The following is a 14,627-nucleotide window of genomic DNA, read 5'->3' as shown; positions in this document are numbered from 1 at the left end:
TTTTGAACTCACTGACACAGTCAGTTATAGCTAAACGTAACAGTTTACGCAGACTCCGAACCACGGTGCAACTCAGCATTTTTTACATTGACAAGTATTGCCAGAGGCTTGCTGGTTGGTTGACCTGGGGGAGAGGACCAAACAGCGAGGTCGTCGGTCCCAACAGATTAGGGAAGGGCAGGGAAGGAAATCGGCCGTGCCCTGTCAAAGGAATCATACCGGCATTTGCCTGAAGCGATTCAGGGACACCACGGGAAACCTAAATCTGAACGGCCGGACGCAGGCTTGAAACGTCGTCCTTCCGAATGGGAGTCCAGTGTGCTAACCACTGCGCCACCTCGCTCGGTTGCCAGACGTGAAACAAGTGCTAATTGACAGATAAAAATCGTAAAGTGATTGCCCGAGACCTTTGGTTCTGTAGTCCGGCACTTCACTTCAGCACTGAGCCACCAAGCCATTGAACGAAAAATATTATTAAAGACCCCTGTAAACGATCAAACTTGTAAAATTCTCTGTTTCCTACTCACGGGATTGGAAACAAGCGCGCGGACGAACCAAAATAGTTTGTCAAATTTAACCTCTAGAAGCAACCCATGCTGATAGCCGTGCGTGTTAAAAGTGCCGCTTTACGGATGTGGTAGGTATGCCGATCCCGGATCGAATCCCAGGCGGATTGTCGTCGACATTAGGTGCGCTCACCAACCTGGATGTGGCTCTTAGGCAGTTTTCCCACATCCTCCTAGGTAAGTAGCGGGCCGGTACCCAAGTCCAGCCTCAACCACACGATTCGTAAACATTTAGGAAACTTTCGCGAGAATCACACTACATGCAGACAGTTGGATACACAGATTCCGGCCTGGGGTGTAATCGTGTAGCGACAGGAAGGGTATCCGGTCACCCTTAAATTAGCCGAGCCAATTTTAAACAACAACGCGACCCCGCACCTATACGTGGCAGAGCCACAAGAAAAAGAACACTTTTGAAGCAGCTATCACTCTGTGCATATCTTTTCGCAGAATATTTTGGCTGTAGTGGGAATGGCTACCGATGCAAAAATGGTTCAAATGGCTCTGAGTACTATGGGACTTAACTTCTGAGGTCATCAGTCGCCTAGAATTTAGAACTACTTAAACCTAAGTAACCTAAGGACATCACACACATCCATGCCCGAGGCAGGATTCGAACCTGAAACCATAGCTACCGATGCAGATAAAGCATTTCGTGGACTGTGTGTAAAGAAGATGCTGGTCCAGTGACTGGTCCAGTAACTGACTGAAATTATGAGAAAAGATATACCCATGAAAATCAGCTAAAATCATACTACACAAAAACCTTGTGATTACATCAACTTTGTCGGAATGGACAGTCAAACTTCTGAAGAGTTTTTAGAATTACTTTGCACTCACATCGAACAAGACAAAGTCATGCTAAAATCTGTTCTATTTCGTCCTCTAAATTCCATTAAATACGAAGTGGAGAAACTATACGACTACATCGTCCGTTTGTCTACTGTGCGTCGAACATCGATTTCCTTCTTTGTCTTCCCGCTTATTTTAGGGTTGGGAAAGACGCAACACTATTACCATTTGGCAGTTCCCAGGGCTCCTTTGTTTTTATCTTAGATCGCTGTTTCCACAATAGTGGGATACATTATAATAAAACTCTTTCTCGTTAAACAAGTGCGGTAAAACCACAACACAAAAGTACGACATCTTGGAAAATTGGCCATCAATTGATATTTCTCTCAAACACGTGGAACACATCTGCACACTGACTAATAGTTTGACAAACTAGTAATAGTTGGTAAATTTTTCATTGATTACAAGGTCCTTTAGAAAATTAAAGTGACAACTCGCTAAGTACGCAACTGGACTGGGATTATAAATGCAGACGATTCAGAAAACACGTTCAAACCTCGACATGGACAGCTGAACCCGCAAGAGCGACGACTACCTCGTCAGCTGGTCTGCAGCTAGCAGACCCCAATCTCCAGGATGGGGCGAGTAACGGTGCAAACGCAGACCGCAGTTGACGACCTCCATCCTCCCAGTTCTTACTGTCGGTCTCCGGCAGTAGCGAAATCGATAGCAGACACCGAAGAACGACGACGGTACCCTGCGGAAGACGTGCCCCTGGGACTGTTTGTTTGCACGTGAGATGAAACAGCAGGGCGGCATTAGCGCTCCGCTGTTCGGAGAACTCGATACGGAGGTCAAACAGGGGCGGCAGAGGTCTGCCAGGTAAACAGCCTGCTACAAAAAGGTGGCGAGGCACTAGCAGACACTGCAGATGAAACGCCGATAGCTGTCGGAAACGGTGCGGTTTCGCCGTTCAAACACAGTCGGGCGCGCATTTAGAGCTGCAGAAATAAAAAACAAAGGCTCAGACGAAGGAAGGTTAGGGTTTAACGTCCCGTCGACGACGAGGTCGTTCGAGACCAAACACGAGTTTAGGTTGTGGCAGAAGAGGAAGAAGAATCATACGTTTCCTTTTCAAAAGGAACTATTCCTGCTTGAGACAAACGATGTAGGGAAATTACAGAAAACTTAAATATGGACGGGCCGACGGGGGTTTGAATCGGCGACCTTCCAAACGCGAGTACAGCTTCTTACCACTGCGCCACTTCGTTCAGTCTGTAACAGTCAAGTACTATCGGAAAAGAAAATAGGTGTTTCGCCACCATTAGCTATGCGTAGCTATAGTGAAGCATCAGCAGCCTGTAGAGTGTAGCATCTCACCGTGTTACGCAGATGTCTGCAGGTGGTTGTCTTCTGATCGAATCAATGAAGTAGATCGTTTACGTCTCGCGAAACAGTAAACGTCATACTCTATTCCGAAAGCTCTCAGTACTACTGCTGGAAGTGCGTAAGGTGTTACAGCCAGACCTACGCCAACATGCAGTCAAAACAACACACTCGCAGAATGAGACGGCAACATGTATTTTATTTCAGCCTATAACTTAGTTCCGTAACAAAATAAATGCAACACTCTCTGCAGTATACTAATCTTGTGCTGTTGCCTATTAACTAAAGAACGCAGTACACAATTGCGATTACCTAAATACGGCTATTAACGCTGTCTAAATACCATCATATGCGGAGCAAGGAAAATATCTTCAAACAGTATCACAGGCCTCCGCTAAAACCATGCAATATCGCATTACCGGTTCTGACTTCTTGCGCCGAAATATCAACTTTTTTTTAAAGTGAAATATGGTCAAAAACCGAAAGCTGCAGAGCTAGTAACGGATAGATTCTATAACAGGCGATCAAAACATCTCAATTCTAGGACGTTGCTGCAGTGTATACGTGACGCAGTGTGACTCCGATGTGGGTATAGAAGCACCAGCATGCAGGCAATTAGCGTGGCATTCGCGTCTTCGTACGCTAAATGAACAGGGCCAAAGTGCTATTATTCTCTTCTTGGCTGCCGAAGAAGAAACACGGTAGAACCACCGTTGTGGAACCGAGCGCCAAGTTCTGTGCTGTGTCCCCACATCGCAAATGTAACGCAGAAGTTGCGGCAGTTTAAGTGCGACACACTCGAGCACCCGCACTGTAGTCCTGACCTTTCCCTGTACGATTATCACGACTTCAGTGTTTAAAACAAGGCCTGGAAGGGTCGACGAGTATGCGCAGCGGACAGTTACGGACTTCTTCACGCAGTACAACACGGTGTTTTACCAAAAGGGTATCTTCAACCTGGTACGTCGGTGGGGTGATTGCCTCAATGCCCACGGAGTTTTGCCCGACTGACATACCGATTCTTGACTGTGCGGCATTCGAACGGAAACTTTTTTTATTGCCCTTACACATCTACATCCACATGATTACTGTGCAAGTCCCACTGAAGTCTTCGGCAAAAGGTTCGCTGAATCACTTTCAGGCGATTAATCGAACGATCCACTCTCTAATGTGGGAAGAATGAACACCTAAATCTTTCTGTGCGAGCTCTCATCCCACTCATTTTATTACGATGCTAATTATTCCATGTGTGGGTGAGACTCAACAAAATACTCTCGCATTCGGCATGGAAAACTGGAGATGGAAATTTCGTGAACAAATCTCGTTGGAAAACGCCTTTGTTTTACTGTCAGACCCAACTCACTTACCCCGTATTACACACTTATTTCGCGGTAACACAATGGCAGTTGTCCTCCTCTGAACTTTTTCGATATCCTACCGTCAATCCCATCCGTATTCATGTCAGGAATTATCAGGAGAGACAGGAAAATGAGCATACGAATCAAGGAACCAGACTGGAACAACAGACTTAGTTGCGACAGTGACTACCCTGAGTGGACTTGGGTGCGTCATATAGCCAGTTTAATGGATGGTACAGTTGGATCAAAATATTACTCTGCCAGATTCGAAAATATAAGGGAAGATAACCTAACAGAATGGGATGGGTTAGATATCCTCAGAGAGAAAATGCACGAAAAACGTGAACGCATATAGCTGATGACCGTCAGTCATACTATATAAAGTCTAGAGGAGACTTTGAACGAAATCACTTTGGGTATTAGGTATCTGTTTCTCGGAGCCGCTGGTTCGCTTAGGCAAAACGTCTGTGCGATGGCGTACTAGGCGGCGGAAAACGTTCGTGATACAGCCGACTAGCAGCTCTTCCGTTACCTCGAGCTTCGCCATACACAAGGAACATGTCTATGAAGTGGGAAATCGTGTACCGAGCAATATTTACTGTATCGCAGTCGCACAGGCATTGAATGGATCTCACAGTAAGGCAGACGTTAAGTGATATCAAGTGCTGTCTGAAGTAGTAGGCGTGACCCCGTCTACCCTGTTACATACACCATGTGATCTAAAGTATCCGGACACCTGGCTGAAAATGACTAACAACTTCGTGGCGCCCTCCATCGTTAATGCTGGATTCAATATGGTGTTTGCCCACCCTTAGGCCTTATGACAGCTTCCAATCTTGCAGGCATATGTTCAATCAGGTGCTGGAAGGTTTCTTGGGGAACATCAACCCATTCTTCACGGAGTGCCGCACTGGGGAGAGGTATCGATGACGGTCGGTGAGACCTGGTACGAAGTCGGCGTTCCACAACATCCCAAAAGCGTTCTATAGGATCCAGATCAGGACTCTGTGCAGGCCAGTCCATTACAGGGAAGTTATTGTCGTGTAACCACTCCGCCACAGGTCGTTTATTATGAACAGGTGATCGATCGTGTTGAAAGACGCAATCGCCACACCCGACTTGCTCTTCAACAGTGGGAAGCAAGAAGGTGCTTAAAACATCGATGTATGCCTGTGCTGTGATAGTGCCATGCAAAACAACAAGGGGTGCAAGCCCCCTCCATGAAAAACACGACCACACCATAATACCGCCGCCTTCGAATTTTACTGTAGGCACTACACACGCTGGCAGATGACGTTCACCGGGCATTCGCCATACCCACGCCCTGCCATCGGATCGCCACATTGTGTACCGCGATTCGTCACTCCACACAACGATTTTCCACTGTTCAGTCTTCCAATGTATACGCTCCTTACACCAAGCGAGGCGTCGTTTGGCATTTACCGGCGTGACGTGTGGCTCATGAGCAGCCGCTCGATCGTGAAATGCAAGTTTTCTCACCTCCCGCCTAACTGTCATCGTACTTGCAGTGGATGTTAATGCAGTCTGGAGTTCCTGTGTGATGGTCTGGACAGATGTCTGCCTATACACATTACGACCCTCTTCAACTGTCGGCGGTCTCTGTCAGTCAACAGACGAGGTCGGCCTGTACTCTTTTGTGTTGTACGTCTCCCTCCACGTTTCCACTTCACTATCACATCGGAAACAGTGGACCTAGGAATGTTTAAGAGTGTGAAAACCTCGTGTACAAAACGTATGACACAAGTGACACCCAGTCACCTGACCACGTTCGAAGTCCGTGAGTTCCGCGGAGCGCCCCATTCTGCTCTCTCACGATGTCTAATGACTGCTGAGGTCGCTGATATGGAGCACCTGGCAGTAGGTGGCAGCACAATGCACCTAATATGAAAAGCTTATGTTTTGGGGGGTGTCTGGATACTTTTGATCACATAGTGTAAGAGGACAAGCAACTCAGAGTTTTCTCTTTCCCCTAGCAGAAGTGGACGCTTTACACATCTGAATTGAAACCGTCGTAGAACGGAAACCTTACGTTTCCGGATACGGGTTCCTGTTCAAAATATTATGTACTCACTCCCCTCGATAAGTCCTAGACGTTTGTAATGGGACTTTTCGAACACCCTGTATAGTCTGTCTCGTTTTCATTTGACTGCCCTTACATATAATTTTATTTTTGTGTTCACAATTGCAGTGTTTTGTTTTCCACTAAGTGTGTGTGGCTTGGGAACAGTTTAACTGTATCACTTTAGGCACTGTTTAAAATATAATTGATGATCTGTATTTATTACATATTTTCGTAATTTTTCTATATTAATGTCCTATATTTTCATTAGCAGAGTTTTATTGTAATTAGTACGTACTTTTCGTATAAAAGTATACATGGGCAGTATCCCCGACATTTTACAGTTAACTACTGCCACTGACGTACCAGCGACGCTAGTGGAAGGATGTGAATGTATTTTCGTGTCTTCGATGGTATCTTACTGGTTTATGGCCACCAGTAATTGGAGCGGTATTATAATAAGCGCCGTAAAAACAGCGTACACGCAGCGCATCGTCTCAGAACTGAACTCACCTGAATGGACGGCTGGCGCGACGGCCTCTGCGGTGAGGCAGCGGTTCAGGTTGGACTTCCGCTTGGCGCTCTTGTCCTTCTCGCGGCGAGGCCCGGAGTCCGACTGCGCGCTCTGCATCTGCTTCTGCAAAACACAAAACGACCTCATCAGCAGGGGCACGATCCACAAGACTATACAACCCACGGCAGGGCGAAATCCAGTAACTTATGTTTATACGTGGATCGTTTCTACAGCCACTATCAATTCCGTTACAAGGGTTTAAGTGAAATTACTACATACACACACTGGGTGTAACGGGTTTAAGTGCAGATATTTTTACTGGTGACTGAGAACAGTGTACTGAAAAACATGTTATCATAACGGCTTGCTCTTGCTGCATGTGCTTTGAAGTACTACCCAACCTAGAAACATATTTCTCCTATTAGCTATAATTATTAGTCATTTACAGACTAAAAATTATAGCTATTAGGAGTAGTGTGTTTCTAGGTTGGGTAGTACTTCCAAGCACATGCGGCAAGAGCAAACCATTATTGCTTACTTTCCGCTGGACAGTAGGTCAGGTGTTAAAGAGTGTTACCATGGATGCAAAATAGTTAGCCAATACTGGCAGTCGTAGTCCGCTTAGTGATGCAATTAAGACCGTACATAGAGCATCAGGTAGTAAATTACGTGAAGTGTTTGTGGAAAGACTTCAACGGATAGGAAAAAAACAACCAATAAATATGTACACGTATTAAACTACTACATGTAAAAATATCAGCTTTTATCGATAGTTCATCATCGCTGACAATGCTGTTGTTTACAGGAAAATAGGAATAGTCACTGGACGATAGAAAGGAAATGCAGAAAAATTGTCAATTGACATGTCTCTTTGAATATGTAACAATGTGAGATAATTCCGATAACAAAGAGAGAACCCGATAGTTCCTGATTACAAGATCAGTGGTGAGCACGTCAGGGTTTGGATGAACTGCAATACATCTATAAATGTAATCTCACGCAACACGCTGGTGCAAGAGATTCTAGAGTACTGTTCCAGTTTGGGTTACTTATCAAGAAGACACCACAGTAGACATCGAATTCAAAGACTCGATGCTCGAATCTTAACAGATCGGTATAGACCATAAGGAAGCGCAACAGAAATATTCTGGGAACTTAAATGGGAATCCTTGGAAGAAGAGGATGTTTTCGCGAAACCATTTTAGGTAAATTTAGAGAAGCTTATACAAAAAAAGGGCTGTGCAACCAGCATACTGGCACAATCATACATTTCCATTGGCGGTCATGAGAACAAAAAATATATATAGAGAGATATATAGCCAGCAATCTTTTCCTCGCTCAATATGCGGATGGATTGGGATAGAAATGAAGAATTTTCATACAATTCAATCAGCATTGCGGTGACTTGAAGAGGTTGTTCCAGGTACGCTGTGTTCCTTGCATGTTTCTAAACAATAAGTGAAAAAAGTGTTCAGACATGCAAATATATGAAATGTTACCCTTTCTGTGGAGTTATGAACATCATTTATTTAGTTACTTTCCAGAGCTTTACAGCAATGAGTTATTTGTACCGCAACTTTTTTTCTGTCCTGTAAGTCAGTAACTTAAACCTACAACGTACCAATAAATTTAACACGGTCACGCCAGCGCTGAGAAGTATGTTTCTCGCTGTGGGTCCTTTATCTGACGGCGGTGCTTTTCCTATTGCTTTCCGTGGGCCGGCGGTATATTCAAACGCCCTAGTCTATTATTTTAATATACTGACTTTACGTTTTGGAAGTGGCGTAAGTCCATTCTTTTAAAACTAGAGATATTACGTAAAATAATTTAACACTAAATTAATTTCAAATTATGCGATATCTCAATTGTTCAGAAGCTCTGTCGTTGAAGGGACACATAAAATTGTATTCTACGCTAGCGTGTTGATAGTATAATTGGTAGGCTCGAGCGCGAGCCACGGGTGGTACAAGCCGCCTGACGAGATGCTCAGATGTGAGTCACCGGTAGTAGGAGCCGACATGAACGTGTTAAATCAAATATCTATGACTTCCTTTTGGAAGCTGCAAACATTCAAAATTTTGGGAGGTGGATACAACATGCTCTACGCAACTGGTTATGTTAAATGAACATTTTTCCACTGTACATAGCCAATCTAGTACATCCACTTCATGAACTTTTCAAATCGCTTGTACCTTAACTGACAGCGAGTCTCTGCAAGAGCTTCAGTTTCTCTTATGTAGTCGTCATGCTCGTTTCGTCAGATGCAGGAGAAAGTTTACTGTAATATTTCACCACTGGCTGCTGACAACAAGAGGGAGGCTTAGGCCACAAAAAGTACGTGAAACGTTCCCCCCGAGTCAGACAGATACAGCTAAACTGAACTGTCTCCCTCGCTCGGGAAGTGCGACAACTGGATTACGTCGGAAAGACAGCAAGAGGGATGCTTCGTGTCGCGAGCACCCGCGAACGCTTTAATAAAGCACAGGCATTCCCATTAAAAACAAGTGGGTTTGTTGTCGGATGCTTTCTTGACAATTAAGGAAGGAAGACAGCACATGAAGCATTATCTTGCTATTCGCTGTGGAGACAGCAGCCAGTGCTGGACATTGCCACAATGAGGAACAGCGTGAGAATGAAATGGGAGTTCGTGGTTTATTTGGCTGCCGCCCCAGTATCAGAAATTTTCACCTTGTATGAAGATTGAGTGCCGTGACTTTGCAGCGTTGATCGTTAACTGGGTGGAACTGCAATTCGACGTATCAATGAAAGAAGATCCGACGCAAAATTAAGTAGCCTGAAGGATACAATGAGGGAGGCTATGGACAAAACTGCCAAGCGGGAGCAGCCAAAATATAGTCAGTTGGTAAATGGTAAACTAGACCGAGCCGAGTCAGTGAATCAGTCAGTCGTTCAGTGCGCAATGTGAGCAGGAGAGAGAAAGAGAGAGAGAGAGAGAGAGAGAGAGAGAGAGAGAGAGCGAGCGAGCCAACAGAGCAGACAGTCAACAGATGGAGGGCAGGCAGAGACCAGTCAGTCATTAGTCGAAGTGTATAGGAGTCAGTGGTGAGAAGGCGAACAGTCACTCAGAGAAAACAGAAGATACAGTAGTTCCTCTTTCAGAGGCTTGCCAACGTATTGTCGACTCAGTCTTCAGAGAGTCAGAGCTCTACTTTTATTCCGATGTCTATCATCACTTGATGACGTATTCCTTTCCTTTCAATAACGAAAAATTTGCTTGCGGTCCAGTACTTCGGTCTTTAAGCATCTGGCTGCATTTCCTTGTCTGATCACATCCTCCAAAAGTAACATTAACACCATTTTTGCCAAACGGTTACCGCACACCATAGACGCCAGGAGCGTGTACACAAGAATGGCGTGTCGGCTACGAAACGTGCTATACCTGAGGAGATTAAGTCGCCATTATGGATGAGCGAACGGGTTATCCTCCTAATGCATCATCCGAAAGCCACGGAACATGAAAGCTGCCACAACAACGAGAGTGACTGGCGTTTGTACAATTATGAGTTGTGTTTATGATCAGTCAAATTGGCCCAAAAATTTAATGTGTGTGTTGATGATACACACTGAAGAGCCAGATAAACTGGTACACTTGCCTAATATCGTGTAGGACCCCCGCGAGCACGCAGCAGTGCCGCAACATGACGTGGCAAGGACTCAACTAATGACTGAAGTAGGGCTGTAGGGAAATGACACCATGAATCCTACAGGGTTGTCCATAAATACGCAAGAGTACGATGGGGAAGAGATCTCTTCTGAACAGCACGTTGCAGGGCATCCCAGATATGCTCAATTATGTTCATGTCTGGGGACTTTGGTGACCAGCGGAAGTGTTTAAACTCAGAAGTGTGTTCTTGGAGCCACTCTGTAGCAATTCTGGACGTGTGGAATGTCGCATTGTCCTGCTGGAATTGTGAAGTCATCGGAATGCACAATGGCCATGAATGGATGCAGGTGATCAGACAGGATTCTTACGTACGTGTCACCTGTCAGAGTCGTATATAGACGTACCAGAGGTCCCATATCACTCTAACTGCACACGTACCACACCATTACAGAACCTCCACCAGCTTGAATAGTCCTCTGCTAACAAGCAGGGTCCATGGATTCATGAGGTTGTCTCCATACCTGTACACGTCCATCCGCTCGATACAATTTGAAACGATACTCGTCCGACCAGGCAACATGTTTCCAGTTATCAAGAGTCCAATGATGGTGGTGAAAGGCCCAGGCGAGACGTAAAGCTTTGTCTCGTGCAGTCATCAAGGGTACACGAGTGGGCCTTCGGCTCCGAAAGCCCAAATCGATTGTGTCGAATGGTTCGTACACTGACACTTTTTGATTGCACAGAACTGAAACTGCAGCAATTTGCGAAACGGTTGCACTTCCGTCACGTTTAACGATTCTTTACAGTCGTCGTTGGTCCCGTTCTTGCACGATCTCTTTCCAGCCGCAGCGACGTCAGAGATTTAATGTTTTACCGGATTCCTAATATCCATGGTACACTCGTGTAATGGTGGTACGGAAAGAGCTGCACTTCATCGCTACCTCGGAGTTGCTGTGTCCCATCGCTCGTGCGCTACTTACAACACCACGCTCAAACTCACCTCTTAATAACCTGCCATTGGAGCAGCAGTAACCGATCTAAGAACTGCGTCAAAATGGTTCAAATCGCTCTGAGCACTATGGGACTTAACACCTGAGGTCATCAGTCCCCTAGAACTTAGAACTACTTAAACCTACCTAAGGACATCACACACATCCATGCCCGAGGCAGGATTCGAACCTGCGACCGTAGCGGTCGTGCGGTTCCAGACTGAAGCGCCTAGAACCGCTCGGGCATAACTGCTGGCGACTGCGTCAGACACTTGTCTTATATAGGCGTTGGACCGCAGCTCCGTATTCCGCCTGTTTACATTCTCTGTATTCGAATACGCATGCCTATACCAGTTTCTTTGGCGCTTCAATGTAAAGTTTTAATCCTTCCATTAATTTCGCTTACTACATTTATGGCGTCCAGATTGTGGCAATTTGCATATTAATTTTCATGATTCCAACTCAGTTTATTGGCTTTCTGACAGTACCTTGCCCTATTGTTCTTGCAACGGATCCTCCCGAAATTTCAGCAGGAAAACTCTCTTTGATGCGCAGTGCCTGCCATTCTAGTGTTATGAGCGTCTCTGTCATTCTCTCGTGCTAACTTAAAACTTACCGGTGGTGAAATTCACTGCCGCCCGCCCTCTTGCTCCTGTCAATCCAACCTGGTTTCGTTCTCACACTGATGAGCGTAACTACAGAATGGAATGTGCAAGAGCTCTGCGCACATCTTCTTTCGTGGATGATTTACACTTATTTACGATACATCGCGTTAAGTTCAGCGTGGCCTCAGCTTTTCCTACAGTTACTTTTGTATAATCATTCCACTTTTGCACTTTAGGGCCTTCTGAACGGTTACTCTTGGGTATTGCCAGTGAACCACCACCGATAGTGCACCAGAACAGAAACACTTTACGTTAGGATAACTAGTCAGTTTTCCTGTATTTCGTAATAGGCTAATCTTCTAGACCTACCTTCCTACAGACAATAACCTCGAACGCGTCAACGGCACGGAGCCTCTCACATTATCTACTCTATATAGCCTATTCACCCAGAGCTGGGACGAAATGAAGTTTAACGTGAGTGGCCACCGCCCGTCCTAGAAGAATGGGTGTCTAAAATCCTTCGTATGCGCCGTGCAGTTGGTCGCCGTGCTGACGTCCCAGCGAAGAGTGCGTCGCTCATGAGAAATCCATTATTGTGAACTTGAGCTACAATGTAACGAAAGAATGCGCAAAAACAGACAGACGGCATAGCAGATTCAAACAAAGAGATTTTAACAACAGTGCCGCTTACAATGGTTCAAAAATGGCTCTGAGCACTATGGGACTCAACTGCTGAGGTCATTAGTCCCCTAGAACTTAGAACTAGTTAAACCTAACTAACCTAAGGACATCACAAACATCCATGCCCGAGGCAGGATTCGAACCTGCGACCGTAGCGGTCTTGCGGTTCCAGACTGCAGCGCCTTTAACCGCACGGCCACTTCGGCCGGCTGCCGCTTACAATAATGTTAAAGGAACGACAGAACTAATTTCATTCTGTGGAACTCTATTTTCATTCAGGCTTTTAACAAAACGCTCTTCTCTCTCATCTTTAATTCAATCTAATTTCCACATTTGAGTTTCGGGTTTTTCCACCAAATGGAGAGCACATTTGTTCGGCTCTTCTGCAGTCACTGTTCTTACTGCTTGTTATAATAGTTTTTTAATTTCAGACATTTTGTATATGCTGTTTTCTGCTTCAACATAGCCTTTGATTCTGGCTCAAACTTACTCCAAGCCATTTAATTCGCAGTGGCACATAGGAGTTCGAAGAACAATTTTCCCTACACTTTTAGCCATTTCATCTACTGCGTATTCGTTGTGTACCTTATGTTTTTACATTGAGGTCCCGGCGGAGGTTCGAGTCCTCCCTCGTGTGTGTGTGTGTGTGTGTGTGTGTGTTTGTCCTTAGGATACTTTAGGTTAAGTAGTGTGTAAGCTTAGGGACTGATGACCTTAGCAGTTAAGTCCCATAAGATTTCACACACATTTCAACATTTTCTACATTGAAGCCATTGTGACATGTCTCGCGTATTGGAATTCGCATTAGGAACTTTTTCTTTTGGACAAGAATGGTACAACGCGTTATTAAGAACAGTAACTGCATTTTCCTGAGGCCGAGGATGAGCATCTTTAAACCGCTTCTCTAATGTATCGGCGCGCGCACGTTTCCTCACGATAACCTCCACACTTTTTGGATTAAAAAATCCACGAACAACATTTGACGAAATCTGGTGGATCTCAGTGTGTGCGATCCCAATGTGAGAGTGTTAATCAGACGTTTGCCTTTGTGCGGTGGGCCTTTGTTTCCGGTGGATAATCCGGGCAGAAAGGCTTGTTTGTATGATTTTATGGCGTTGTCTATCCAGACGTTACTTCGGGTATGTCCTGCATTCAACGATAGTAAATGGGTCTTCCTTCATCTCTCAATGGTTTAATGGTTCGTAGATAACGCCGCCTCCCTAAAGTGATGCCATTCCTTCTTGCACGCTATCGCGTCCACGCCGAACATATTTAAAATTGATTTCTTTTAATAATTTATAAAACTTAGTTCTCCAAAACTTGCCCAAATCTGGACCTTCGTTCAGGTCAGAAAGCAATAAGCAACTGTTGATAAATTGTTACGGTACGTTAACAGAAAAAAAAGAAACATTCATGTACGTTCCTTCGGATCTCATTTCTATCGAAGTCATGAACACTTTCTGAAAGCTTCTACCGTGATTTTTTTTTCTTGGGATACTTCAAAGAGTGTGTAGCTTTTGTACTTACTTGCCACACGATGCGCTGAAGAAAGACCAACACCTATAGGTGCAGCTGTTTTGAAAACATCAGTCAGGTTGCTCTGCACACAACAGCTCCGCTTTATCCACATGAAGAGCCATGTGTTTCTCTGCTGAAGTTGGTGGCTTCTTGGGTGACTCGAAACTGACATGTCTGCCTTTCTCGCTGTATCCGCGGAGGATGACGTACAGAGGTTACTCGTACGTCATACTAATGGGAGAAAAAAGATTGGCTATTCGGTGGGCACAGAAACGATGAATGCTGAATGTCATCGTGAACACTTATACTTACGCCAATAACCAAAAATGCTCTCAATCGTGATGAACTTTACAATCACGTTCTAAAATCACACACTAACGACTACTAACACACTACTCTCACCGGACGCAGTGGAATCCTCTCCGCAAGACAGAGGAACAAGGCGTTAAGCAGGACAACGCTGTTTATGACGCTCTTTATCTCACTGACGGACAGACAGAACTGAATTTCACA

General features: G+C 45.0%; 1 protein-coding gene across 1 annotated transcript in view; it reads right to left on the bottom strand.

Annotated features, from left to right (window-relative positions):
* Positions 1–14,627, bottom strand: part of LOC126175422 (uncharacterized) — a 581,488-nt gene that overhangs the window by 553,213 nt on the left and 13,648 nt on the right. The window contains exon 2 of the mRNA XM_049922221.1: positions 6,696–6,819. Coding sequence (XP_049778178.1) covers positions 6,696–6,813 — 118 coding nt within the window. The 5' untranslated portion in view covers positions 6,814–6,819. The remainder of the gene's footprint in view (positions 1–6,695; positions 6,820–14,627) is intronic.

The sequence above is a fragment of the Schistocerca cancellata genome, chromosome 3, assembly GCF_023864275.1.
Source record: "Schistocerca cancellata isolate TAMUIC-IGC-003103 chromosome 3, iqSchCanc2.1, whole genome shotgun sequence".
Lineage (NCBI taxonomy): Eukaryota > Metazoa > Arthropoda > Insecta > Orthoptera > Acrididae > Schistocerca > Schistocerca cancellata.
This window is presented reverse-complemented; position numbering and strand designations above follow the sequence as displayed.